The sequence below is a fragment of the Falco rusticolus genome, chromosome Z, assembly GCF_015220075.1.
Source record: "Falco rusticolus isolate bFalRus1 chromosome Z, bFalRus1.pri, whole genome shotgun sequence".
NCBI classification, from domain to species: domain Eukaryota; kingdom Metazoa; phylum Chordata; class Aves; order Falconiformes; family Falconidae; genus Falco; species Falco rusticolus.
Window position 1 is genome coordinate 6,991,876 of NC_051210.1, and position 27,489 is coordinate 7,019,364.

Consider the following 27,489-nt stretch of genomic DNA (forward strand, 5'->3'; position numbering starts at 1 on the left):
AAACAATTCTCTAAACCTGGTTTTGTTATATAATATTACCATGACTAGTCTTGAGGTACATTGCAGTAGAACTTAGCCAGAAATAAAAGTCTAACTCTACCTTACAAACATCTTACTAATATTTCTCTTTCTTTGCAAAAATATTTCAACTGTTACAGAAGAACTTACCAGGTAAAAAATAAATTACTTTGAATGCCTACTGTGAGCTAATTTATTTTGGTTGTATCTTTAATTTAAAAAAAAAACTTCATTTTTTTCAAAAACTTAATCAGAAATACAATTCTAAACTGACTTTGTAACGTAGGCTATTTATTTTTTTAAGTAACTGCACATTGGTGAGTTTTACTAGTTAACTATGTAACTACAAACACAAATGGCTTGATTTTCTCCACTTTGTTTAATTTAAAGCACTAAATTGAGTAATACACCTTTTCTAACATCATACCTCCAGTGCAGAAGCAACAGTTTTGCTGAAGATTTAGATGAGATCGACTCCCCTTTTCCGACCTGTTTTTCTATTTGTTGCCATTTCTAGACAATTCTATGGGTAAACATCTGCTATTTTTGCAGGCTCCGTATAATACAAACAGATGTGAGCTTTTATTTAGCTTTTATATCAGGAAACAAGCAGCTGCGCTTTATTACATAAGCCACTCAATATTATCTTTGAACAGACAATTCTTTATTCTTTGACTATTAGAAAACAGAAGTTCCCAAAGCTAAGCAGATGTCTGCTACACTAAAAGCTCAGTTCGAAAATGTAATCTGGAAAGCTGGCCCCGTGGCACAGTGGGTGTTCAGTGCACTCTACCAGTGAGATCCTGAACCCAGGGAGTTTCACTCTCTGGCAGCTCAGACTCTGCTGAACAAGAACTGCACTTACAGCTCTGCTCAGACCCCACATTACCACAGATTTACTCCTTGCACCTCACAAAATCTCTGCTTAACTTTCCTGAAAGACATGCGAAACTTTCTGTGATCTCACAGTGATTATAATCTCTGTGTTTACCCTCTAATCGTAATTGGTCTTTTGGTTTTTCTTCTAATTGAGGTTACCACTGTTGGTTTAGGGGCACTTCAGAGGGCAGACGGGTGAGCAGGTACTGAAATTGGTTATGGAAATCCAAACATATTTTAAAATACATTATTCTTATTTTAACAGTGTAGAAAATTCTTTTACAGAATGTAACAACCATTTGCTAACAATCTTGTTCTCCTTAGATGTTACCACTGTACAAATAAATGAATATGGAAACTGCAGCTCTGTGTAATCAAACACAGACACTGTCCTCTGCCCCTTCCTCCTTTTCCCTTTGTCTTTCAGTGGTTTTGTCTTCCCTCTGGATGACTTACACATCAAGTAAGTCAAGCAGTTTTATCAGTCAATATGTCACTAGTTGGGAATGGAAAGGAAGGCTATCACATATTCTTTCTAATACCACCTGAATGTCCTGTATTACTGGGGAAAAAGAAGACAGCAACTTCACGTGACCCCTGAAGTCTAGGATTGCCATTTAGTTTGTAATTAAGTGTACAATACAAGAATGAGGAAAGAAGGGTTTCTTCCTCTTCCTTCTGCCCTGCTCATGCACACAAACCCAAAGGACAGGCAAGGTTTTGCTTGTTTTGTGGCAGTACATGGGATTGAATATATTTTCCCTTTATGAAACTGCATTCGGGAGTTACAGATGAGGACTGAATCTTGTACAGTTGCATATAATACTCAAATCTGGCCGGCGAAGGGGAAAGAGTAGCGAGGGTCCTGACCTAAACCAGGTTTGAGAGCGAGACTGCCCAGGAAACAAGCAGAAGCAGAACGCCAAGTGCAGCTTCCCCTTAAAGAAGCAAGGTCATGATGCTTTTGACTATGAGCCTCTGACTTGCACAAGTGCGAGAGTGCTCCCACTGAGAGAGGGGGAGCTCATACCAGCGCCTGCTCTTGATGACTGGCAAGGTCTGCTGGCACCTGGCTCCAAGCTACTCTTGTTTTCTAAGCTCAGCAACTACTGCAAGACTTTAGAGGCAGAGCTGAGGTCTTGGAAGGAGCCACCTCTCACTGCTAGCAAATTCAGCAGATGTTGCCTCTGTAACAAGAAATAGGTCTTAAGCCAACCTCTTCCACTTGGGATGCCTAGAAGAGTGCCATGGATGTAGCAGCTGCTCAGCATCATATCTCCTGAAGGCACTGAGCAAATCAGAGTCTGTCCTTGGGCCATGGCCCAGCAAAACCAGCACAGTCAAGATGTAAAATTGCATACCTTCCACCTTGAGTCCTGCAAGTGTACGGAGCTGAGATACCAGCTTTCTTCATCCCTTCCTACACACAGCAGTTCTGATCAGTTTATGACAAAATTGTTTAGTTAATCCATATTCTTCTTGAGGCAGCTATTTCTGACAGTTAGGTTTCCTCGATGGTGAATAAGTTACTGGGTCACTAACAAACAGGACTGCAGACACTGAAGTTCATACCATGATTTATCAGTTGCCAAGAGCCACTAAATTTCTTACTTTCTTACCAACTCAGGACACCTGGGCTCACATTCAAAAAAAAGTAAAACACTTATTTACTTGTCTTTTAGGGGTGGGCATTTTGATAGAGTACTCATATTAAGGTCTGCATCACCTGTCCAGTATGGATGTTTATCACTGACTCAGCAGCTTTTGACACTACATCTGTAGAATACACATATCACACAGTTTTCTTTCATGTAAGAATTCTCGAAAATGCTTAACAAAACCACTCTAATTCTCTCATACCGCAAATGAGATAAGGAAGGGCAGGACTTCAGGGGATCTCAGTTACTATTGATAAAAATCATACGATACTTTTCACTTATTAAGTAAAAATAATTTTAAACAGTATATGTCAGTCTATGTCTGCATTAACTGAGATGAAGAAAAAGCTCCGATAAATGATAACAATTTACTTGATCCTTAGGGGTTTTTTTTCATAGAATCATTAGGATCACAGTTTAAAAGCAGACCTGTGACTTCAAAATGCATGTGAAATGACACTAGTTATTTCAGAAATACATTGTTGAATGCCTAAGGGGAGTATTGTCCACCTAACTTTGTTACATCCTTTACTCACAAAAGCTAAAAAGGGGAACCAATTGAAAGTAAAAATCAAAGAATCAGATTAAAAATCTCCAGGAGAAAAATAGCTGTCTTTCATTTTTGTATGTCACACTTTCTATAAGAAGAGTTCAACTGACGGTGTCTTCTTTACCAAGTTCTATATAAATGTCTTGAACCCATCACACAATATTTTATTAAGCAATTGACACAAACACTACATGGTAATGATTTATCTAATCTTTAAATAACTACGCTTTCCTACACCACTTCTACAGAGACATTTGCCTGCAATAACAGATATTTCAAAATAGCAAACTCCAATAATCTTTATGTAAAAATAATGCTGATCTTATGCTTCTAATTAGTCAGAGAGCTGGCAAACAGTAAAACACATTTTGTAAAAGGGAGGCACAGTAAACTTAACCTCACACCTCATAAAAAGCTTTGTAGTCATCCCAGTGGTGGCTCTCAGCATCCTGTAAAATGCTTGTAGCACAAACTCTGACGCAGTAGTTCGTAACTTGAAACTGGAGAACGTTGATGAATTCCTGATATTGTTGGACAGGCACTAGGAACAGGGGTCTGTTCAGAGAGAATGATCAAAGAGGCAAAGATTGAAAGGCTGTGCACTAGGAGGTAACAATCCCCAGTACTGCAAATGGTTTTGATTATTAGGTATCAATCATTCATTTCCTCTTGGTCCTGGAGCCTGAACCTAGCATTCACTTTCGAAAAAATATCTGGTCTTTGTTTCACAAGTTCTTTAAATATATGCTCACCTATAAATTTTCATTTAACCAAGTCACTGAGAAATATATCACTTCATCCTATTTTCTGAGATAAAAGTACATTTGTCATTCGGTTATTGGGACACTCTGGGTTGAAGTGTAATTGCATCAGCACTTAGTGTGATAAAGAAAACATAAACACAGAGCCCTGGGAATATTTTTGTCAGGTGTGTGAAAACTCCTTCATAATAGACTTAAGTAGAATTTTTGAACAGTAGTTTGGCCCAGACTTCCCATTCACAAAGATGTGCTTCATGCAGGAGAGAGTAAAATGTCAGAGGGAAAGTATCTCAACAATGTATACAACCCCTTACAAATCATACATTCTGTGAAAATTGCTATAGTTCAGGTGTCCCTCCCAGAACGCCCAGTATCTACTCTTGAATTAGATATGGCCAGAAACACAAGGGCCAATAAAGAGATTCCTAGTATCTTACGTCAAAATCTCCTAAAAGCACAGCAAGTGTAGTTATTGCCCCCCCAGGCCAAACACTGCCTTAGACATTACACTACTACTTCGTATCTTCTCTTAAGTTTTATTCTGCATGCACTGAAAAATAAACTCTAAAACTGCATTGGATGTATTTTTTCACATTTCTGAATACAGATTGTGTAAGGAAAAACTGCAGGAATGTACGTTTATACTGTCCTCTAAGACTGCTATGTGCTAAATCAAATTTTATGAAAATTCAGCTATCGCAAAGGTCAGAAAAGGAAATTAAGGCCTTGACCCCTTATTTATATGAAAGCAAAGTATGTTCAGTTCACTGGACAATCCTATTTACTGAAGCTTAATAAATAAAAAATATTGATCTGCAAATCAAACGCAGATCTTAAACATAAATAATTTGTTTTGTAATGGCTGCTTTAGATTATCAATAGTTTTGATTCAGGTCTTTCCATAAATAGTACATGCAGTGCATGTGCTAAAAAATATGATGCAATTTGGAAAAATACCACCACACTGTATCACCAAAATGGAATGAGGTCCTGTATTATTTATATTTGAATTAAACCATTATAAGTAAGCGGGACTCACTTTTTGCTTGTTTCTCTCATTAAATTGCTATACATTGTAAAATGCTGAAAGATGTATATTGCTGTGGAAAGGGCAGCATACAAGTCTTGCAGGGGAGCCTTGGAGGGGACGTCTTTGCTTTTCTCCTCTAGTCTTGCCAGGACAGCTGTTGCCACTTTGCTGCAGGCCTCTACAAAGTTTGCTCTAATTTCCTGAAGAGAATCATCTCTGCATGCCAGAGCCAGGGGAAGCAATGTGTCAAGTTCTTCCATGATGTCAGAACAAAACTGAGAGAAATAAATGTGCCATCAAGTTATTTGTATTCTGGCAGCGCTGTTTAATTTACACACGCTAGGGCCAGATTCTTGAATAATGAAACTGGCATACAACATAAATACATTAGATCAGCTTTACAAACATTTCATTCTGTTATATAGGGAAGAAACGTTTATCTACAGTAAATGAATTATTATTTCATTCCTTGCTTTAAAGCTGCATAATACATATTGGGGAGAAAAAACCCAAAACCATCTTAAGCTAGTAATGCCTTAATTTTGTTTATGACTTCATTAGATGTGCATACAAAGGATAAGGTTAATTCCCTGTAAACAAAGATAATTTTCTAAACTAATCTATTTTGAAAAATATACAAACACATTTCTTAATACTGAATTTAATACTGAAAAAACAAACTTGTCATCTCTTAGTAAATTCATACATTGATCTTTCTAAAATTATCTCCCAAAAGCTTATGTGTTATTTTAAGCAAACATTTATTAGGAGCATTCCAAATTTGCCAGAACAGTTGCAAAGCTTACTTAATAAAAGAACTTTCCAACACATATTCCCTTAGAAAACCAATTTAATTAGTTGTCATAAATGACCTTTCAGCCAAATCAAAGAACTATAATATGGCCGTATTATTGGTTATGCTGATTAGTTAAATGGCATGTCTAAGGATATGAATACAGGAAATCCCTTTATAGCTATGCTTCAAAGCTTTCAGCATTTTCCCATCGAGACACTTGGTAACAGAGCAGATACAAATCAGAATGTTTTAGAACTTTTTGGATGAAAAAGAGAATGCCAGCGAAGTTTAAAAGTTAATTCTTTCAAGTATAGACTATGGGCCATTGTATAAAGCTCTGTTCAGTCTCATATTGTAATGCCTCTCACTTTCTTCTTAATTCCATTTATATAAGAAATAGAATATTAATGGTACTGTAAGTACTTCAAAGTGTAGATGGCGAACAGCCCTGGCATTCTGTCTCCCCTCAAACTTCAGATCTTTTGATACCTGCCTTAGCAATTCGTTTTGGTTGCTCCTCCTGTTGGACTGCTCCGCATGACTCCCTCATTTGCTGGTTGTTTACAAGACTCATTGCATAGCCTGCAGCTGAAAACTCTTCTTTCTGCTCATGTTGAAGAATTTTAGTTGAAAAATCCTCGATTGCTATTGTTACACAGTGCGCCACAGAAGAACACAGGTCTTTAAATGCATTTCTCCAGCCAAAATTCAGTAAAATAGGCTGAAATACATATTTGTGTTAAATCAACCCAAATTCATTATTCAGTGTTATTATTGTCTGAAACATATGCAAACTTATGTAATTAAAGGACACCATCACCTTTTGAAATTAATTTTAATAACTTAAAATATACTCTGCTTGCCTTGAAATCATATTAAAAGCAGTACATACACTCAACAAAAATGAACACATGTTAACTATTAAATTTGTCATCAAATTTTTAAGAAATAAATTTACAAAACCCCCTGTTTAAACAAGACTGCTTTTTAAAAGCCATGCTTCATCTTCACGTTATTTTTAATCTTTAACAGAATCTATTTAACAAAGGAAAATACTTTTACAACCATTTTCAATATTTTAACAAATAATCCAGCAATTGATACCCTGTAATAATTTTCACAGTAAGGTAACAACTGGAAGTTACTAACCATGAATATTAATGGAAAACATGTAGGGAAGCTGGTTTTAACACAGCCAAACTGGATTTCACTTCTCAAGAGCTCGTTTTAGCAAATATTAAAATGTTTAAATAGAGATTTCTTGCTTTTAGCCAATGCTGGCTTTCACTACGGTTTACATCAGCTGCCAGCCTTCTATAAACAGAGACTTCTGAAGTTATCTGAAGCATAACAGTTGTGAGAAGGAGACACAGTAGGACATCATTACTTTTCCACTAATCTTACTTTGCATTGCTCACATGACATACAGCAGACAAACCTTACCAGAAGTGGCCAACTGAGAATTGCACCAAGAGGAATACTTTAACAGCATAAGATGTATAGTAAAGATCCCCACCATGAGGGCATAGCAGGAGAAAAGAAAAGAAGGATTCCTAGGAAGCTGCAGTTACAATAATAACTTGGAAGACGAAGAAGCGCTACGAGTTAATCCCTTCCAGGTTACTTCAGTCTAGAAGATGCCTCCTCCTTCCTTTCCTTTTCCCCACTCCCAGCACCCAACCCCAGTGAGCACAGAGACAGCGCCCACAGGCACCCATTCTTGCACTCTCTCCTTTTTTAATTTTTTTTGACCTTGGGTCAAGTAAAGCTCAATCTTCTCAAAATATTGTTCTTTGTAAACTATAAAATATAGGAATATTCGTTTCACAAACTGATTCAAAGCACATTTTAAAAAGTCATTTCAGCATTACAGTTGAGCTATTAGGAAATTAAATTCCACTATCACAAAATAGCGGACTCATTACACAGCATTTAGGTCCCATAAACTCAACAATAAAAATCTGTTTAGTAGTAAATGGGACCCAGACTAAAACTTAAATCTTATACATACATTCTACAAAGCATAGTGCTTACTACACAGTAGTTTGTTGGCATCAAAGAAACTGGACATTGTGTGAGTACTTATCCCTATAGGAAGCATCATTATGATCAAATGTTAAGAACCTGACAGATTTTTTAAGATTCTGCTGTACTTGAGAATATATTTAACACTGAAGAAAACTATCATATTTTAGCATTTTTACTGTTTTGTTCTGAGATATCTTATACTTCTGATGTTAAATCCATTTTGTTATTAAAACTTAAATAACAACCACTTCTTCATGAATACTGTAAGATTTTATTCCATCTTAACTGCTCCAAAAATTAATTGCAGTAGCTAAATAATGAAACTATGGCAATAGGTGTTTATAATGAACATGGTGAAAGACTACACTGGAGACACAGACAAAAGAAAATCCCCTACAAAGTGTAAGACTCTTTTCATACTCACCTCTTCTACCTGAAGTAACTGTTCAGGAAGCACACTGGTTTCATTTGCTCCAGTTTCTCCTATTAAAAGCTCCCCACTAGCTTTCTTCAGAACTCCTGCACAGTATGATAAAAGGGATCAAAGTTAAGATTAATTCTGTAGAAAAGTCAGCAGCCTAAAACACCTTCTGATATATCAATATGAAGCATAAAAAAACCCTCAACAACATGTAGGGGAATACTAATGTTATGGTAAAGTCAAATTCAGGTTATACACAGCTCCTTTTATATAACATGATGAAATCCACATCCCATTGTATTCATATTTTATACAAACGCACATGTAATGTGTAAAATATAGTTTCTTTTGTCATTAATTCATTTCTATACTGATTGTGCAGTCACCTGTTCCTAGGGAGAACAGATAACGTTAGAACAGCTGTGTAGAAATTAATTTCTATTCTTTGTTCAATAAATTATATGAATTGCACACTAATGTATTTTTTTTTGTTTTTACTTATTTGGAAACGCCAGTATGATAAGAATAAAAAGACAGTTAATTAGTACAGTTATTATAAGCAAAACAATGGTGACGGGAAAAAGAACAAGTGAAGCTCCTTAAGAAGGGCTGGTAGAAAGCTCACTCATAAATCTTGGGAGTAATGGGAATATTGCCCCAGTTTTGACAAGGACAAACCACTACCTGGGGTAGATATCACTTCCATCAGTGTTTCAAGCAACCCAGGAGGTGCTGGGTATGCATTAATGGTACCTTCCTCCTCCAAGTGTCAGAGGAGCCAACAAGGATAGGTGCTTTGCTGGATCTCATACTCACTAAGAAGAAGGGGATCAGTGGAGATGTAAGGATCAAAGCCAGCCTTGGCTGCAATGACCATGAGATGGGGGATTTCAGGATCCAAAGGGCAGGAAGGAGGGTGGAAAGCAAGCTCACAACCCTGGCCTTCAGAAAAGCCTGTATTAGCCTCTTCAAAGGTCTGATCGGAAGAGTTCCATGGGATAAAGCCATTGATGGAAATGGGGCCCAAGAAAGCTCGTAAATATTCCAGGATCACCTCCTCCAAGCTCAAGGGAGTTGGAAAAAAAAATGCCAGGAGGTCTGCATGGATGAACAAGGAGCTCCTAGCTAACCTCAAACACATATGAGTACAGAGGGTGGAAGCAAGGATGGGCAACCTGAAAGGAAAACTGAAACAATACCTGAACATCCAAAGATGAAGTTAGGAAGATAAAGTCTAAATGCAACTAAATCTGGCCAGGGATGCAAAAGACAACAGGAAGGGTTTCTGTAAGTACACAGGTGACAAATGGAAGACCAAGAAAAATGTGGACCCATTGCTCAATGAGATTGGGAACCGGGTTACACAGACATGAAAAAGGCTGAGGTACTAGATGCCTTGTTTGCCTTAGTCTTTACTAGCAAGACCCGCCTTTGGGAAATCCCATTTCCCAGAGACTGGGGGTAAGGCTGGAGCAAGGAAGATGCGCCCTTGGTGGAAGAGGATTTGGTCTGGGAATACTTCAGCAAACTGGACATATGTAAGTCCATGGGCCCTGATGGGATGCACCCATAAGTGCTGAGGGAGCTGGCAGATGTCATTGCGAGGACACTCCCAATAAACTTTGATCAATCATGGCAACTGGGAGAATAGTCCAAAGACTGGAAGAAAGCAAATGTCACTCCTGTCTTCAAGAAGGACAGGAAGAAGGAATCAAGGCATCTCAGACCTAAGTCAACCTCACCTCAATCCCTGGGAAGGTGACAGAGCAGCTAATCCTGAAAACCACTTCCAGGCACATTATGGACAAAAGAATAATCAGGAGTACTCGGCATGGTTTCATCAAGGGGAAGTCATGCTTGGCCAACTTGATAAGCTACTACAAGAAATGACTGGCCTGGTAGATGAGGGGAGAGCAGTGGATGTTGTCTACCTGGACTTCAGTAATGCCTTGGACACTGTCTCCCCTAAGATCTTGTTATGGGACAAGCCACAGGCGAGCTCTTGATGTATGGGCTGGATAAGCAGACAGTGAGGTGAGTTGAGAACTGGCTGAATAGCCAGGCTTGAGCATGGTGATCAGTGGCAGAAAGTCAAATTGGAGATCAGTAACTAGTGGTCTATCTCAGGTCCAGTCCTGTTTAACATTTTCATTAATGATCTGGATGAGAGGGCAAAGTGTACCCTCAGCAGGTCTGCAGCAGACACCAAACTGTGAAGAGTGGCTGATACTCTTCTTGAGGGTCACATTGCCATCCAGAGGGACCTCAACAGGCTGAAGAAATCGGCACACAAAAACCTCATCAAGTTCAACATGGAGAAATGCAAAGTTCTGCACCTGGGGAGAAACAAACCCAGGCACCGATATATGCTGGGGGCCACCGAGCTGAAAGCAGCTTTGCATAAAAAGGACCTGGGGATCCAGTTGGACACCCAGTTGAACATGAGCCAGCAAAGAAGGCTAATGGTATCCTGGGCTGCATCAGACAAAACATTGCCAGCAGGTCAAGGGAGGTGATCCTTCCTCTCGATGCAGCACTGGGGAGTGCTGTGTCCAGTTCTGGGCTACTCAGTACAAGAGAGACATGGACATACTGGAGAGCATCTAACGAAGGGTGATGAAGATGATTAAGGGAGCAGAGCACCTCTCCTATGAGGAAAGGCTGAGAGTACTGGGACTGTTTAGCTTGGAGAATGGAAGGCTCAGGCAGGGATGACAGTAATGTATACAAGTACCTGAGGGAGGGGGCAAAAACAACAGATCCAGGCTTTACACAGTGGTGCCCAGTGACAGGACAAGAGGCAACAGGCACAGATGGAAACAGAGCAAGTTCCCTCTGAATATCAGGAAACACTTTTTTTACTGTGAGGGTGACTGAGCACTAGAACATGTTGTTCAGAGAGGCTGTGGAGTCTCCATCCTTGGAGATATTCAAAAGCTGTTCGGAGATGATCCTGGGCAACTGGCTGTGCATGGCCCTGCCTGAGCAGGGGTTGTTGGACCAGATTACCTACAAAGGTCCCTTCAAACTCAACCATTCTGTGAGTCTGTGAGTCTGTGCTTCAAAAGGAAAATGAGAATAGAACCAAACAATATGGTACTTCTAATATCTGCCTCCTAGCATAAAGCTGGTAAACAGCACAGCTGCAGACAGTCCTTATTTAATGCATCTTGTGAAATTAAAAGCAGTAAATTTTAAATGATTAGGTGCCTTCAAGCATTGTTAAAGATCATCTTCTAAGCATAAATTTATACGTCTTCAGTCACCTGAACCTACTGATAGTACACATGGCAAAGGTTTAAAGAGGTTTTCTCTTTCCATGAAATACCCAGCATTTGCATATACATAGGATTTCATATGCCCAAACTGGATTTTATCTTTCCCCTAAACAATTCACCCTCCGAAAATGAACAGTCCAGTTTTCATACACCTATACAGCATTCTAAAGCTTCAAGGGGTTTGGCTGGTTTTTGGTTTTGGTTTTTTTTTTTTCCCTCTAGTGCTGTTTTTGTTTACATTTTCAAAAGATGTTAGGGGAAAAACAGATTTGAGCTGGAAAAAACGAAAAATAAAATGGTAGACTATAGAACAGGAAAGACTAAGCAGGTCATCTAGGTCCCTGATCAGCATTCATTACAGACAGCATCATAAACTTACTGCTTTTTTCAATATGTTTTAATGTATTTTATGATAAGCTTACCTGCAGTTTTCTTCAGAAATTACTGAAGAATTTAAAAAGAAACCCTAAATGACTGGGTATTTTCCCTTTTCTCTATTCTGTGCTTTTAACCTCAAATTTCCCTCATTTCTCCTTTTTTGTAGATAAAACATCTGATTCTAACTATAAGCACAACTGAGTATCTATATATTCACATCCTCTTGCTGTCACTACTTAGATCAGCTATTGTAATTTTTTATATCAAGACTTTAAAGAAAATCTTTAACATTTAAACTAAAATCCTTCTGTATTTGTGTAATTGCTGCCTTACCTGTTAAGAACTCATATGTGAGATAAACAGGTATCGAGCTGATGGTAGATTTCTGCCTCCAGGACCAGAGGCAAAAGAGCCACATGATGATTCCGCCAGCATCAGCCATTTTAAATGTTCCTCCATTTTTAAATTAACAGGTTCTACTAGATCTCCCCACTTCCTTTTCTAACTAACTGCCAGGGCACTCTTGCCCTATATCTATGCGCATGCAGGCTCACACATATATAAAACCTTTTCTGGTCTTCCCAAAGAAGCCTTAGGGTCAAGTCTCCTATCTTTTACCGAGTTCCTTTGGTTTTGCAAGTTTTTACTCTTCCCAAATTCCATGTAGGTAAAATTGGCCTCAATCTTCTCCAGTTTAACCTCCAGCTAGCAAGGGCTCCCTTTACACTCTTCATTGATCATTGCACGCTGGACACAGCCCCTGCAAAGCCTCTGCACTTCAAATGACACCACAGCCTTCCTCTCAAACATTACTTCCACGGAGACACATACCAGACTGCCCTCCCCCTGTCCTGCTACTTCTTCATGGGTCTTCTGACAGTCTTGCCCTAATCAGCAAACTCCCATGGGAAATAACAAGTGCAGCTTTATTAGGAGACTGGTACAGCTGCTGTAGTGAAGCTACTCAGCCCAAATTAGTTTGCCATTGCAGACAGGAAGGCAGACAATGGGATGGAGGAAGCATCACTACCAAGACAGACATAGTTTGCTGCACTAATTCTTTGATTCCTCTCTTCTCCCAAACTCCAAACCTCAGATTCCATTTGCACAAACAGAAATGTATGCGATCCTTCTTATATGGCTGCTTAGAGGAGAGAATTTCCAGAAAGGGTGCAGAAAGCAGCAAATGTCATGACAGGAGAAGATGGAGAATGAAGGAAAAGTCTGTTTTTCATACTTGCTCCCCTTTCCAGAGTACATTCTACCCCTGCAACCTTCTTTGTTATTAAGGAAGACTGGATTAATCACAAGTCCTTGCTGTATGTTCCACAAACTTGATAAACTGCTCATATTTTGTGTACTTCCTTCAGTTTACCAGCCAGGCAGCTTGAATCATTGCCAGTAAATATTCAAAACCAAATTAAATCAAGTGCTTCACTTATAATCAAAACTCTTCAGCCAACCCTCCTTATGTGTATTAAAATTTCTCTGGGATTATTCTGTTTAAAGCTAATCTTTTTGCCTATATCCCCTTTGTCTTCACTGTAATTTATTCTTTCTCCAATTCAGTATTTTTCTGGTTTTGTAATAATGATGACAATGAGACCTCTTGTATTGTTAACATAATTATTTTTCTTCCTTATAAGAAGTTCTATTAAATTATTTTTTCTACAGAATTCCACACCTTTCCTGTTCTTTTCATAGTATTTAGGGTCATAAGAACAGTCATTGTGACATCATCTTGCATGCAGCACAGTATAGCAAAGCATCAAGGAAATGTTTTGTATGACAGCTCACTAACTGTGAATAAGGTAACAGCACAATCAAAGCTGCTTACTAGTTGGATTCAGCCAGCTCAGCCAGAACTTTTATTGAAACTCTACTGGAAATATTATGTCTTGCAGAAATGGGAAATAACACTCCACCACAAATATAAATAAGCAGAAGAAACAAAAATATTTGATTATCTGTAGATTAAAACCCCTTCTGCTTTCTTTCTTCAATAATGGACTTTTTATTTGTTGTACTATACTGAGCAAACTGCATAACACACATACAGAAAACATACATCCGAAATCAAACTCTCTCCTAGTGTAAATTCCATCTTCAGTTTGGATTGATCTCTTCAACCTACATATTTCTTAAAGAAGCTACCTGAACATTTTTCTTTGAGACCAAAGCAAAAATCACACCTTCCTTTCTTGATTTGTTACAACTTCAAAAGTCCATTAAGAAGATGCACCTCATAAATTTGACTTCATGTTCCTTTCATTACACTTTCCAAAAATGGATATAGAGTAAAGGATTTCTTCTTATGCTGTGAAGGAAAGACCTTTGCAAATCTTCCCAGTCCTCTGAGACAAAGCTTGTAAACCTAAGGGCGTGACAACTTTGCCCACAGTGTTTTCAAAGAGCTCCACTCGAAAAAGCTTTTCTTGGTACTCATTATCTGATCTGTCCGAAGTTCACCTTTCTCACTGGAATGGGGGAAAAAAAAAAAAAAAAGTGAGAGACAGATGAAAGTACGTTAGAAGTTTTTGATTTTTTTAAAGTCTCAACAAGAGGCTTCTGAAAAGCCAGAGGGAAGAGAAATCTACCTTAAAGATGGGAAGAGAATGCAATTTGGCAGAATCCTAAACCAAAAACTCTTACTTAACCCCTGACTGCAGCTGAATGTTCCAGATTCCTTCAAAGAGAGTAACTCCTGTGATGCTGCATGTACTAGGTATGTCAGAACATTTCAGGAATTTCAACTGAATGTAAATAGTGAAGTAGACGATCTCATCACAGTAGGCATGACAAGATAGGGTCTTGTTTAACCCTGCAGAAGAAAGGGTTAAACAACTGGTCAAGAAAAAACAGAATGTGGTTACTTCTTCAATTTTCTGAAACCTATTGCTTGTAGTGGAACAAAGTGGGGTTATGCAACACTGAGAATAAGTGTTCTGTAAATGTTTGAAGAAATATGGATATCTTTCTTCAGAAAGGTAGAGTAGCAGTCTTGTCCAGATGCCACACTAAAGTTCAGAGATGCAATGAAATCACGTCATCATTTATTTGTTGGAAAACTTCTTCATTATTTTCTCCTTTTATTTAAGAGAAAACTTGAACACTACACTGGCACTAGATAAAATGTGTATTTATACCACATTTATTTTTTTTTTAGATTGTGCTTAGGTAATGCTAATGTAACTCGCAATGAAGCACAAAACTTGGCATGTACATACTGCTCACTAAGGAATACATGCTAAGTTAGGTCTGGTAAGGGAAAGCCAAAAAATAAAACCAGGAAGAACTGGATGGAGAATAGTGAAAAGAAGTTAGAGTGGAAAATGCAATTCATAGAAATTTTTTTCAATCTGTGCAAAACAACTCAGGAAAATGATGATCCTGATTATATTCCAGAAGATGCTGGATACAGAACTCTCAAACTGAACCCGGAGAACTATCCGTATCACCTAAAAAAACTCTCTACATCCATCTCCCTACAGAGTTCACTCTGGTTCACTGTTTCCTTTGGTGCTATTGTCTGCCATGGGGTTACCATCAGAGAACACTGGTAGGCAGTACTTCCCTCTAACATCTATTTTCAACCGCCTAAATTGGTCTTCATAGGATTCCATTGTGCACACTGCAAAGAAACTTGTCTTGTTGCCAGCTAGAACTGTGAACTACATGTCTTTCTTTTCTTCACTGTTCTTTTTTTGGTTCACAAGCAACCTCCTACCAAAAGCAGAATCCGCAGAAGAGACTACATCCAAGCAATAATGCAATGAAAAAGTATGAAGAGAAGCCCAGGTGGCCACCTTGCAAATTTCCAATGTGGAAGCCTTCGACCTCTCCGCCCAAGAAGCAGCTATAGTCCTAGTGTAATGAGCTTTACAAACCCTGGGAGCCTCTTTACCCTTAACTACATACGCCTCCCTAATACAATCCCTTAACCATCTAGCTAAGGAACTCTTAGAAGCCGTTTGACCCCTCTTAAGACCCCCTAAGAGTACAAACAATCTGTCAGAAGATATGAAATCTTTGATTCTTCTGTGATAAACCCTAAGTGTTCTTCTTACATCCAATTTATGCAGCCATTGCTCTTTGTCATCGCTGGGTTTAGGGAAAAATGAGGGCCAAGAAACCGTCTGGTTTAGATAAAACTCAGATGCCATCTTTGGGACAAAAAAAAAAAAAATTAAAAGAGGAACCATCCAAAGAACTACTTTGTTTCTGATGGAACTTTACACATGTTCTATATATCAAGATCGAAGTACTAGGGAATATGCTGAACAAAAATCAACTCAAACTGCCATTGAAACAGCTATACACATAAACGCAACACTTGACACAAGCACATGAAAAAACATTATTTTTGTTGCATCTCTGCATGACTTACATAGATAAAAAGGCTCCCGTGAATACTAAAAGCAACCAAAAAGAAAAGGAAGCAAGTGCAAGGTTCCAGTCTATGTGATGCCTAGGGAAACTTTCACTCACTTGGGTATTAGCCTACCTTTTATGAATTGGCCAGCTTCCCTTAATTTGCCACAGTACTACTCTCACAGCACTGATACTTGGGATATGCCTACACTGCAGTGACAGTTTGGGTGCACCCAACCTAGCTTTAAACCAGTGAGAGAGAGTACAGGTAACTGTCTAGCAACAGCAGCACATGGTTCAGTCCGGGCTAATTTGCTCTGCTGCTTAGGTTGGTTCCGCAGCCTGCACTGCATTGTAAACCTGCTACTGGTACCCTAGTTAATTTAAAGCTGCTTTGGACAGATCTGCACTCTAGATTCTGTTAAATTAAACAAGATTTCTAGGAAGAAGGTTTCTAAATAAGTACAGAGGAGAGCCGTTAAATTTTCCAGTCACATATTATAATGCATTTTGATGAAAATAAAGCAAGGATTCTAATCAATCCTTCTTATGAAAACTTAGTCTTCATCAGTGAAAAAAATAAGATTATCAGCTCAATAAAGGACATTAACAGAGAAAATCTTAAATCCCTTTTGATAATTAACAGAACCTGGAACTACTGGGAACATTGCTCACATTCTCCCATATCAAATCATCTTTCACTTCATCACTAGATTTGAGATTTCTGACAATATGAAGTGAAAGTAACAAAAATAACACAAATAAACCCTTCTTCTAGTCAGACTTTTTTTTTTTTTTTAAATTTCTCTGGCCGTATCTCGTCTTCATATACTATCCAGAAACTGATATAACTGAGCAAAGTTTTGTAAGTATAACCACCTGATCAGAATAGCAACACTGAAAACAAAGGTATGTTTGAGGACTTCAATAACATCCACCTGTGAAAGTTTTACCTTCAACTATGTTTCAGTGTAAAAGCAATTTTATGTTTTCTTTAGAACAGGCCTTCTACCCAGAAGACTGACTCCTACAACAAGATATAGTAATACTTCCCATTCAAATTTAAGTAGAGGTACCATTGAAGAACTGACTTGCTTTAGACATGATTAGCTAGCTAAAAGAATATTCCTCGAAGAAGGCTTAACACACTTCTGAGAAACAGTTCTGAAAGTAATTAAGCTTGGAGAAATGCCTGTAGGATAAAGTGCTAAATACACTCCTGGAAAGCAAAATCTTTCTTCTTAGCATTGAAATCATTAAGTTATCTGAATTATTGGAGATCACATGTCTCAGAGTATAGTTAGTTAAAACATGTCAAAGAAATTTCCCATTCAAGAGTTCTTCAATTTTTTACATTTTATCACAGAATATACAAATAAAAAGAATGCTTAAAATTACCCTTAATGAATGTATGCCCTATCCTCCACACTACCCCTATAGGAAGTTTACTGCAACACCTCTATGTAGTATCAATGCCACAAAACATAAAACATAGTGTATAATAGGTTAACATTTCTTGAGAATTAGTAGAACTGAGAGACTGAAGGAATACATTGAAACCAATAGCAAAAATGGAACTTGAATGCAAATTTTATTTGAGCTTTGATGTATATTCTAAAAATACATAGGTTAACCTGTATTTCTTTATTTCAGTGTCAGTATTTCAGATGAAGAATCCACCAACAAAATGTGTGCCTTACAAATTTTATTTAATCTTTTAATTATTATTATTTTTTATCAATTTAGCATTCTGAGACTACATTCCCAAAACACCTTTCTTCTCAGCCTGCAGCTTGACTACAGAGATACCAAGTATTTGACTCCACCTATCCCCTCTCCCTGAGCAGCCTGGCCTCATTTCTGGTCTGATCGTTTCCTGCAATACAATCAAAGCTCTTGAAATCACTTGCTCTCTGGTGACCTGGAGTCTCTCTACTGGCAGAAGTAGCAGAGCAGAAGAACATTTATGAACATACTGTGACCTGGAAGGTATTATTCACCTGAATTTTCAGGACTTTGTGTTCTTGTCATATGACATGAATGCAATTAAATGAAAAAGTAAGTGAGCTTGGAATCTAAAGCAAATGCAGACCTGAGGCTTGATTGTGATGCAGTTTATTATGTAGAGCCTACTTCTACAAAATACTCACTGAAGCCAGTGGGATAAGCACAATAGTAAAGACAGTACATATTAGTGAGAGCTGTATGTTAAAGCAGGGCAATGTACTAAAACATTTAGTTGCATATGTATGTTCAAGTCAGTGTTCTCCCTCGAAAAAGGCAGCTTTCAAGGCCAAGTTCAGAAACAGTCACAGTTTCAAGGAATTTAGGCTCCATGCGTTGTTTTGTCCTACACAAAACACAGGATTTTATAGATAATTCAATATCAGAAATTATGTTACAGTGTTTGATAGTTTTTCATTATAATTCTCTAACAGTAGCTACCATACATCACAACTTTACACAACACTATCAGTTCTTTTCCACAGGTCATTGTGCTCAAATGTAAATCTGCATATTTCAAAAAGTTTTTCAGTGGATATGGCAATACACTTGTTTACAAAAGATGATGACATAATGTAGGTAATGTTGAAAACCATTTAAAATTATCCTTTTGCATAAAGTAGAATCAATAAATAAGGAAAAGCTTTCATTACCTTGAACATTCTTACTCCTCTCCATAAATGAAGGCACCAATAGAATTTCCACAGAGAGCTCTTCAATTTTTTCTTCCATTAATAAAAAGAGTTTGATAAGTTGAGAAAGACATTTGAGTTGATACAATGTTAAGCAGAAGTTCCTTCCTTTTTTGTGGTATTCTTGGGAGGCTGTTTAAGTAAAATCATAAAATACTTTTTACTATACCTTAAAAAAATTATCCTGCAAAACTGATTATGTAAGAAAGTAAAATACATCACGTAGTTTCATTTTTGCTACAGCATAATATATCTTTTTCTCATTACAAAATACAGTTACATTAGTTCTTCCTAAGTCTTTGGCATTTCTCAACTATCTGGGAAGTTGCAACTGAATTCCATGTTTTGTTATTCATTAACTAGGATTTTCTCCAAGCAACAGATCTACTCAGAAACCTTCTCACCTGTGTTTTACAGAAAAACCACTGCATTGCAAAAACTCATTGAACAAAAGGAAAAAAACACGTCATTACTGTATTTTAATGGTTTGGGACATCACATCACTACACTGTCACTCTGCAAGTCACCTTGTCTGTTTAACAATCTGCTAGCACAATACAGTTGATGAATATGACATTTGAGTGAAAAGAAACATCAATCTAACACTCCACAACTTTAAATATGTGAGGTTTGAAAACAAGCGAGACTGTCAGTGAACAAATATCAGCAAGTATTATACCTATAAGCATTTGGTATTTAAAAGAAGAAACTGAACATTCTATTTTGAAAGGTTAACACTTGTAATCATAACATATAATCATGTCACATCAACGAGGGAACTCTGATTTGAGCACAGTCAAGACTATAAAAGACTGTGAGCTGCTTCCAATTCACTATTACCAAAACCACATGGTTTTAAGTATTTTAATTTTATAACTTCTTTAAATGTAACAAATTTGCACTTCTATGCAAATTGCAGTGAGTTGATACCATGTTCCTATGCAGTTCTGTTGCAGATGTAACATCAGCAGAACAGTTTATGTAGAAAGTGTCAGAGTGAGAGCCAGAGTAGTTTGAAAGGGAAGCTCTAAAAGACGAAAACAAATAGAAATTGATTGAAATGTACTTTTATGTGTCAAATCTCTCTTACCTTTGCAATTTTGAAGTACTCAGTACCTCCCTTTTTCCTCAAAGTTCCTAGATATTTTTTTTAGGCATTCACAAATCACTTTTAAATAGACATAGATCTAAGTAGCAGAGCTGAGCTCTGAATACAAATTCCCTAATTTGCTATTCCAGTTTTGCAGCCTTAGAGATTGAACTGTGAGTTTTGCATCCACATCTGAATTTTCTCAAAGTTCCAAACAGATGTATTCATGCCAGTCCCTTGAATTTCTAAGAATGGCAAAAGAAAGTGTTATGCATAATTGCCTCTGTTAGTGACTTTCCTCTCTGAATAACAAGTAAATAATATCTGTATCACTGGGTTTCCAATGTTAAGTCTTAAACTTCAAAAAAAAAAGAGACATTCTGCTATTCAGGGAATTTTTCTCCTTTCCTGAAAACTAAAAAACATAAACTTGAGTTTAACTGACATGAAATGACTGCCCGAGTCTGCAGCAAGCCAGAAATGACAGATCCAAGATGTAAGAAGCAAAAATGACATCACAAAAATCGATGGAATGTTAGCTGTCTCCTATAATGTGAAACTCTACCCCCTCTCTTGAGGAACAAAGAAAGCTTACAATTATTTGATTGCCCCAAGCAATACTGTCCTCATTAGATCAAAAGGAAGTGGACATAGAAGCCAAAGGTATACCACAGTAATATTACTTTTAGAACACATTACCAAACTCAGAAAACAGTCAAAATTTACATTTTTACTTTCAGTGACCATTCAAAATATATTTCAGCTGGAAGCTAAAGATATTAAGTTCAAAGATCCCTCTTTATTCATGTCATTAAGAAGTTGAGAGAACACTTTAATATATGACAAAGCATATCACACTATATGCAAATGAACACTTACATAATCATCAGAGCAAAGGCTTACTGGTTAATACTACATATGTTCTACAAATGTCTAGAAAAGCCCTTCAGAATTTTAGGTTGTAAAGTATACACAAATTTCTAGATGCTTGAAGGTAGTGGAAAATACTGGGTTAATTTCATGGCTGACATAAAACTCTGATATAAAATTAAGGAAAAAAATGGAGGCAAGCATACAGTAAGTTCTGTCTTTGATTAAAAAGCACAAACATATGCACCATGACAAGCAGTCAACCCTCAGACAAAAGGAAGGAGGTAAAAGAACAGTGGTTTAATTGCACTTATCAAAGCCTGAAGAATGAAGTTGAAACCCCTTGAATCAGTCATATTTGGAACTCATCAGAAACATACAGACATTTAGAACATGTGATGTGACCAGGTGACGGTCAATATAAAGGCATTAGAAAACAGGAAGGGAAGATGAGACCACCATGTAATTTCCTCCTAGAGTGGCAGACACTAGGGGAAGAAGGCTAAACAATCGTCTTTCACTACAGCTGTAAGGCACAGAACCCTTAAGATAGGATGCATTGCACAATCCAGATCCTAAGACTTCTCTGGAAGGAGAAAACCAAGCAAGCAAGCAAGCAAGCAACCACCTCTATAGGATTTATAGAAAGTTCCATATACTATGGGTTACACATTCTTAAATTTTCTTTTGTCCTTTGTTAGGCTTTGTTGTGGTAAAGAAAATGTAACGTGATTAAATTTGACATGAAAATATACAAAAGATCCAGATATGACAAAAATTCATGCATCATTTACACAAGCTTTTTCTTACAACACTGTGGATGGGTAAAGCCATACTCTCGTATCAGCACAAATCATGGTGGTGTATCACTGAACCTGGCTATCAACCAAAATTGATGGTAATAATGCAACAGGTATTTGAAACAAGTGCTGGTCTGGTAACACCTCTCAACTGCTGACCCACACAGCTTACATAAAGTTGTGTATCATTCTGCACAGCTCACAATTTTTTGAGGCTCTTGGCTCAGGGCAGTCACCTTTAAACTACTCAGCTGAGCTACCCAGAACTATCACCGCAAGGCACTGTTACATCTCATTTTACTCATCCAATAACCACAGGTTTTACTAAAGAGTGCAGTCTCTACAGCTGCAGAAGCACGCCAGGAACACAGACACAGACTAGTTTTTACATAAGACTGGTGCTATTTCTTGTGGGCTTGGATAACAAAAGCATGTTATTGGACAGTCCAACTTTTGGAAGAAGTTAGCTTGAACTGCACATGTGCTTAGTTCATCCACAGCAGTTTGGAAGAACTGGACAGGGGGAACCACCAGAAGTGAATTTCCTTTCACATATGGTTATTTCTATATTCACAGCTTTATTGTCTCTCAGAAATGACAACTCATTTATTCAGTCCCTGATGACCAAATGGTATGCACACATCTGAGTATCCAAAGCTTGATTGAGAGATATCATATATATCCCACAGTTAAGTTTCAAAATACTGATGGCAGCATTCAGCTTTGAAGACCACTGACCAGGCTGCTTGAATAAGCACATCACTGTCCATTTTTCAGCAGAGGGATATGAAAAGGCATTTCTCCTCAGACATTGATCTGACTGGACAACCACAGGACAGAAACATTTCAAAGCTGTGTAACAGCAAACAGTTTAGCAGCCAATGTGGTGACCTACAGAAAATGTGGAAACACGTTTGCAAGTCCTGTAGAGTCCATGAAGAGTACAGGCCTCTAAGTGAACAGATGTGAAACAGACATGATGACTGCTCCTGCCCATGGCAGGCAGGTTGGAAATAGATGATCTTTAAAGCCCCATCCAACCCAAACCATTCTGTGATTCTACAATTCACTGTGATACATGTTCCACCAAATCTTAGTGTCACGAACCTGTCTGGAGGAAAATCTGTCTACTCACAGGGTAGTGTATGATTGCTCTGAAGAAGTTACTGAATGGATCATGACTTACGATACTAGGCCAGAGAACTAACATAACTCATTTACACAGGTGACAGCAAGAGAGACACTCCTCCGTGATGAAATGGTCTAAAGGTGCTGCCAGCACCCTACCCAATCCACAGAGGACCATGCACAGGATTACTGGAAGCATGTGAAGCTGATCTCAGCTAGCCACAAGTCAGAGGTAGCAATGGCATTCCAGCCTCACTGCAGAACAGAAGGAAGCATGCAGCAAGTTACATGATGCAAACAACTTCTTTCCTGAGCCGCTTGCAGTTTGCGACTATCATACTTCTAAACCTGATCTTTTCTGCACGTCCGAGTTCCATTCATGTAGTCCCTGTACGAGGAAACAGCTGCAGCAGAATCTTTAGCTCCCGGCATACATCAACAGGACCTCCGTAGTGTGTCCCAAAAATATGACATGTTGACCCCTGTTAAAGCACCACCTTTTGAGACAAATTTCTGAGAAGGTACAGAAAAGACTGGCACAGAGGCTACAGAGAGCCAAAGTGGATCATACAGCCATTGTCAATGTCCTAATGAGCCAATGCTGCACATACTGCTCTAAAGAGAGGTGAGGTCAGAAGCTAAACAGACATAGAGGAGTAAGAAAAGGTTCTGAGCTCCTGAACATACCCTCAGGCTTCTTTCTGTGTAGCAGAATCACGAAAACACTACTGTACAAAACCATTGCCTATACTGACGATTTCTGAACTGCTATGCAGGCCAGAACTGCCACCAGAAAAATCCTAAGCCAGTATGATGAGCTATCTTTAGGCACAACAAAAAAGATCCCAACCAAGCACAGTGTCAGGGATCACCAAAGGGTGGCTGCTCCCTGAGGGGCAGAGAGCAAAGCACAATGATATGGCCATCCCCACAGTCCCTAAGTAAGGCAAGCAAGGCAGACCCAGAGGTGATAGTCAGATTTCAACCAAGAGTCCAGATCATCAGCTAAGTTCATGGTGATCATGTAAATCTTAGGTCAAGCCAGGAAGATGATTCACAGCTTGGGAGTCAGGATCAGGTCTGGTGAAGGTAACCATGAGTCAGGCACTGTTCCGTGATCATTAGGTAGGACCAAGGTGATAAGGCAGGTGCAAACTCAAACTAGAATGTCTGAATCAATGGGGTCCACAGCCAGTCAATGGCATGGCTCTGGTGGAGATAGACATTAGGACACCTGGGATATAGCTCAGGCAGGGACCGAAGACCCAGGCCTCAGCTGAGAGGTCTCTTGGGTCAGCCACATGGAGGACCCAGAAGAGGCTGGTCAGGGCCCTTAAGGTCCATTAGTGCACCCAGGGTTTTGCTGCACAGCCCTTAAGGACCTTCAGTTTTCAGAAGCTGTCCTTCTGTCCTGCTTCACCAAGGACCCACATAACTCTTTTACTAAAAGAAAAGAAGAGAAAGTACTTCAGGCCTCTTCTATCTAGACTGGTCCTTTCTGGGGGGCCTAGAGGGGAGAAGAGGTGGAAAAGACAAAAAATTTACTTGAATTAACTTGAACCTGCACGGCATTTATTTGTAGCAAGTAGATAAATCTGGATGGTTCATTACACAAAACTGGAAGGAAGCAAAGGAAAAAGCTCAAAACTCATCATTTTAGCATCTCTACATTTAGAAAATCTATACTCCTGCTCTCCTGTCACACAGAGGCAAAGGGGGCATGAAGAGTACTTCATGTCCTCCGGCATGCTGATTTACCACCCCAGCCATCAAATGACACGCAGTAGTAGTCTGCCATCCCAAACAAGGTGATTCTCCAAGAGCTTTGCTTATAGAAAAAGAAGCCCCAGGTAAAATTAATATGGAATATCTATCAAATTGTGCAAGGTTTGCCACGCTATGCTGGTACCAAGGCAGCCAATGCAGTCATACAGCATCAGAGAACTGGGAGTACTTATTTTCAAGTTTGGCCTTTCACTTTAGCAGAATGGACTTGAAGCTGAAGAAATTTTCCTAAGATCTGAAAGACATGCTACCCTGTTTGAAAAATGAAGCAGTTCATCTTACCAGAGAACATCTGGCTGGTTCTATCTGGACAAAAGTGTACTAATTAGTCTTCAGGAGGTAGGAATGAGCACTCTGACCTAGCTGATCAACAAACCCACTAAACTAGGGGTTAGAGACAGACTACGTTGGATCTCAGGTTTCTCTTCAGATCTCATCCATGCCTCATGGCATAAAACACATAATCCTTTCCAGAGCAGAAGGAAAGCCTCAAATGCTGGCAAATCTAAGGATAAAATATGCCCATTGTAAATATTAAATAGTATTATATACCTGAAAAGAGGCCCTGAGAGAAGGCATCAATGCCACAAATATAAGCATTAAAATCTATTGATGAAGGGGGTGCGGTGGAAACCTGGTAGTAAAAAGTGTAAAAATACACAAAACAAGCAGAACACTCCAGGTCCCACATCCTCCAACTAAAGACAATGTTATGACAAACATACATCAATCATAAACCACAGATCGAGTTGGATCTACTTTTTTATACAGCCTTTCAAAACAATCTAGGCTTCTGTTCCATCCTTGTCTATTATGCAAACTAAATACTAATTTAGTTCTCAAAATCCTCACAAAGGTGTTTTAACATCTTAACATAAAGAACATGGGTCTTGCATTAACATGCAATTGATCCCGGCTCTTAGGTAAATTCAAGCCAAAACAGTTCTACCATCCATATGGAATAACTCTTCAGTTGCACTTTCAAACGCTCAAAACTCAAATGAGCTTAGTCAGCTACTATGCAACTTAGAACACAAGATCCACCATAACCTAGGTTACGGGTCTACTTCACCTATGCTGACTTGCTGAATCTCTCAAAACCTGAAATTCTTGCAATGGTCACCCCACAATTTCTGGCTTTTCTCCCTCCTTCCTCACACTGGAACATTCTCCTGCAATTGGAAGAGCTATACAGAAAAGATTATGAAAGAACCTACATAGAAAGAGCATAGATAACACCCAGAATCAAATTTCTGCTGAAACATCAGTAACATACCAAGGGTTTTGCTGTTTCATTGCATAAATTGTGAGTGACATTTGGTTAACAGTAAATATTTAGGTTCAGGTGCTGATAATTTGAAATGAGCATGTAGTGCAAACACACCTTTACAAAATGTAAGCACTCATCATGATTTTCAACAATCAGGCTTAATGATACAGTTACAAAATGATCAACTAGAAAACAGCAAAAATGGCATTTGTTTTCTGCAGATGAAGTTACACATGCACACTAAATTCAAACAACTATTTACTTAGACTTTTGATAGCATTCTAAGGCTTCAGAACTTCTAAACGGCAGATGAGCATGCTGCCTTAAATTATTTTTATTATTATATCTTAGGCTTGAAATGTTAGATTGAAAACAATTTATCTTAACTAGCTGGCAAAACACTCCTTTTACCAACAAACAATAAAAACGCATGACAACACTTTTCTTGAAGTATGAAAAACACAACACTCCAAATAAGTAAATGGTAACTTTACTGAAGTTTTTAATATAAAATTCTGAGACTAGAGAGTAATTAAAGACGGTTTTCACTTAAACTTATAAAAACTTATAAAAAATATTAATGCAGAATACATCTAATTTGAAAAATTACAAGCACCTCAAACAGGGGTGCTAAGAACTGAGTGTCTATATCATAAACATAAGAACATAAAATTGTAAGAGTAGCTATATTGCGTTCAACTACGGCCTTTTATCCCAGTATCCTGGGCTTGGACTGTGACTGAAATAAGATTAAATAAAAATGTAACAAGGAAACCATATACACGATGTTTTTCTCAAAGTGTACCTAGTTCTTGACCACTTGCAGCTGGGCAGCTTCCACATATGTGACATGCATTAATAACCTGTAGTGGGTTTCTATTTCACCAACTTATCCAGTTACCCTTTCACCCCACCTGAATTTTCATCATCCATAACATTTTGTGGAAAAAAGCTCCACACTTTACTTACACACTGGGTTAACCCGTGTATCATTTTGTTTGCTTGAATATTTCACCTTCTGGCTTTGTCTGACGCCAACTAGTTTTAAGAAGCAGTCAGCTACTGATGCCTCTTCATTTTTATAATGCCTCCCCTCATTTTATAGACATCTATTGTATTCTGCCATCTTAATTTTGTTTTCAAACTGAAGAGTTGTGGCTTGCTTATATCTCCTTATATGGAAACTGTTCTACATTTTTTTATCACCTTGTTGCCCTTCTTTTAAGTCTTTTCTGCTTTTTCTTCTATATACAACTGAATTATATGCATATATAGGATATAGTTTAGCGAAATAGTATCAATACTGTAAAAAGAGACACATAGGGGTTACTAGTGAAATCAGGGACAAGTTTGCAATACTTACAGTTAAATTAATATCCCATCTTCTAATGACACAAATACATTGTAGAGCTATTTCTATTCAAAATTCATTGTAACAAAAAAATCAGCATGTCATTCAAACGTCAAGGTTAAATTCAGTGTTGATGCAGTATGTCTTGAACACTGAATCTCAGTCTTCTCTTATGCATTTGTATACAAAGCTATTTTCTGCAAAATAACGTGACCACTTGGGAACTCTTAGGAACAAAAAAAAGGCGGTATTAGAGAATTTCACTTTACCAGTGATGAACCTGAGAAGTGCCCATATGAATTCTAAGCCAGCTAGTAAGTTAATTAAAGCA

The 27,489-nt window shown here is 38.1% G+C and overlaps 1 protein-coding gene across 3 annotated transcripts in view; it reads right to left on the reverse strand.

Annotated features, from left to right (window-relative positions):
* The window catches only part of KIAA0825 (KIAA0825 ortholog), a 252,837-nt gene that overhangs the window by 160,778 nt on the left and 64,570 nt on the right, over window positions 1–27,489 (reverse strand). For all 3 annotated transcript variants that reach the window (XM_037374639.1, XM_037374640.1, XM_037374641.1), the window contains 5 exons: window positions 18,826–18,996; window positions 8,145–8,239; window positions 6,186–6,413; window positions 4,906–5,171; window positions 3,510–3,660 (listed from right to left, as the gene is read on the reverse strand). In XM_037374639.1, the coding sequence (XP_037230536.1) occupies window positions 3,510–3,660; window positions 4,906–5,171; window positions 6,186–6,413; window positions 8,145–8,239; window positions 18,826–18,996 (911 nt within the window). The remainder of the gene's footprint in view (window positions 1–3,509; window positions 3,661–4,905; window positions 5,172–6,185; window positions 6,414–8,144; window positions 8,240–18,825; window positions 18,997–27,489) is intronic.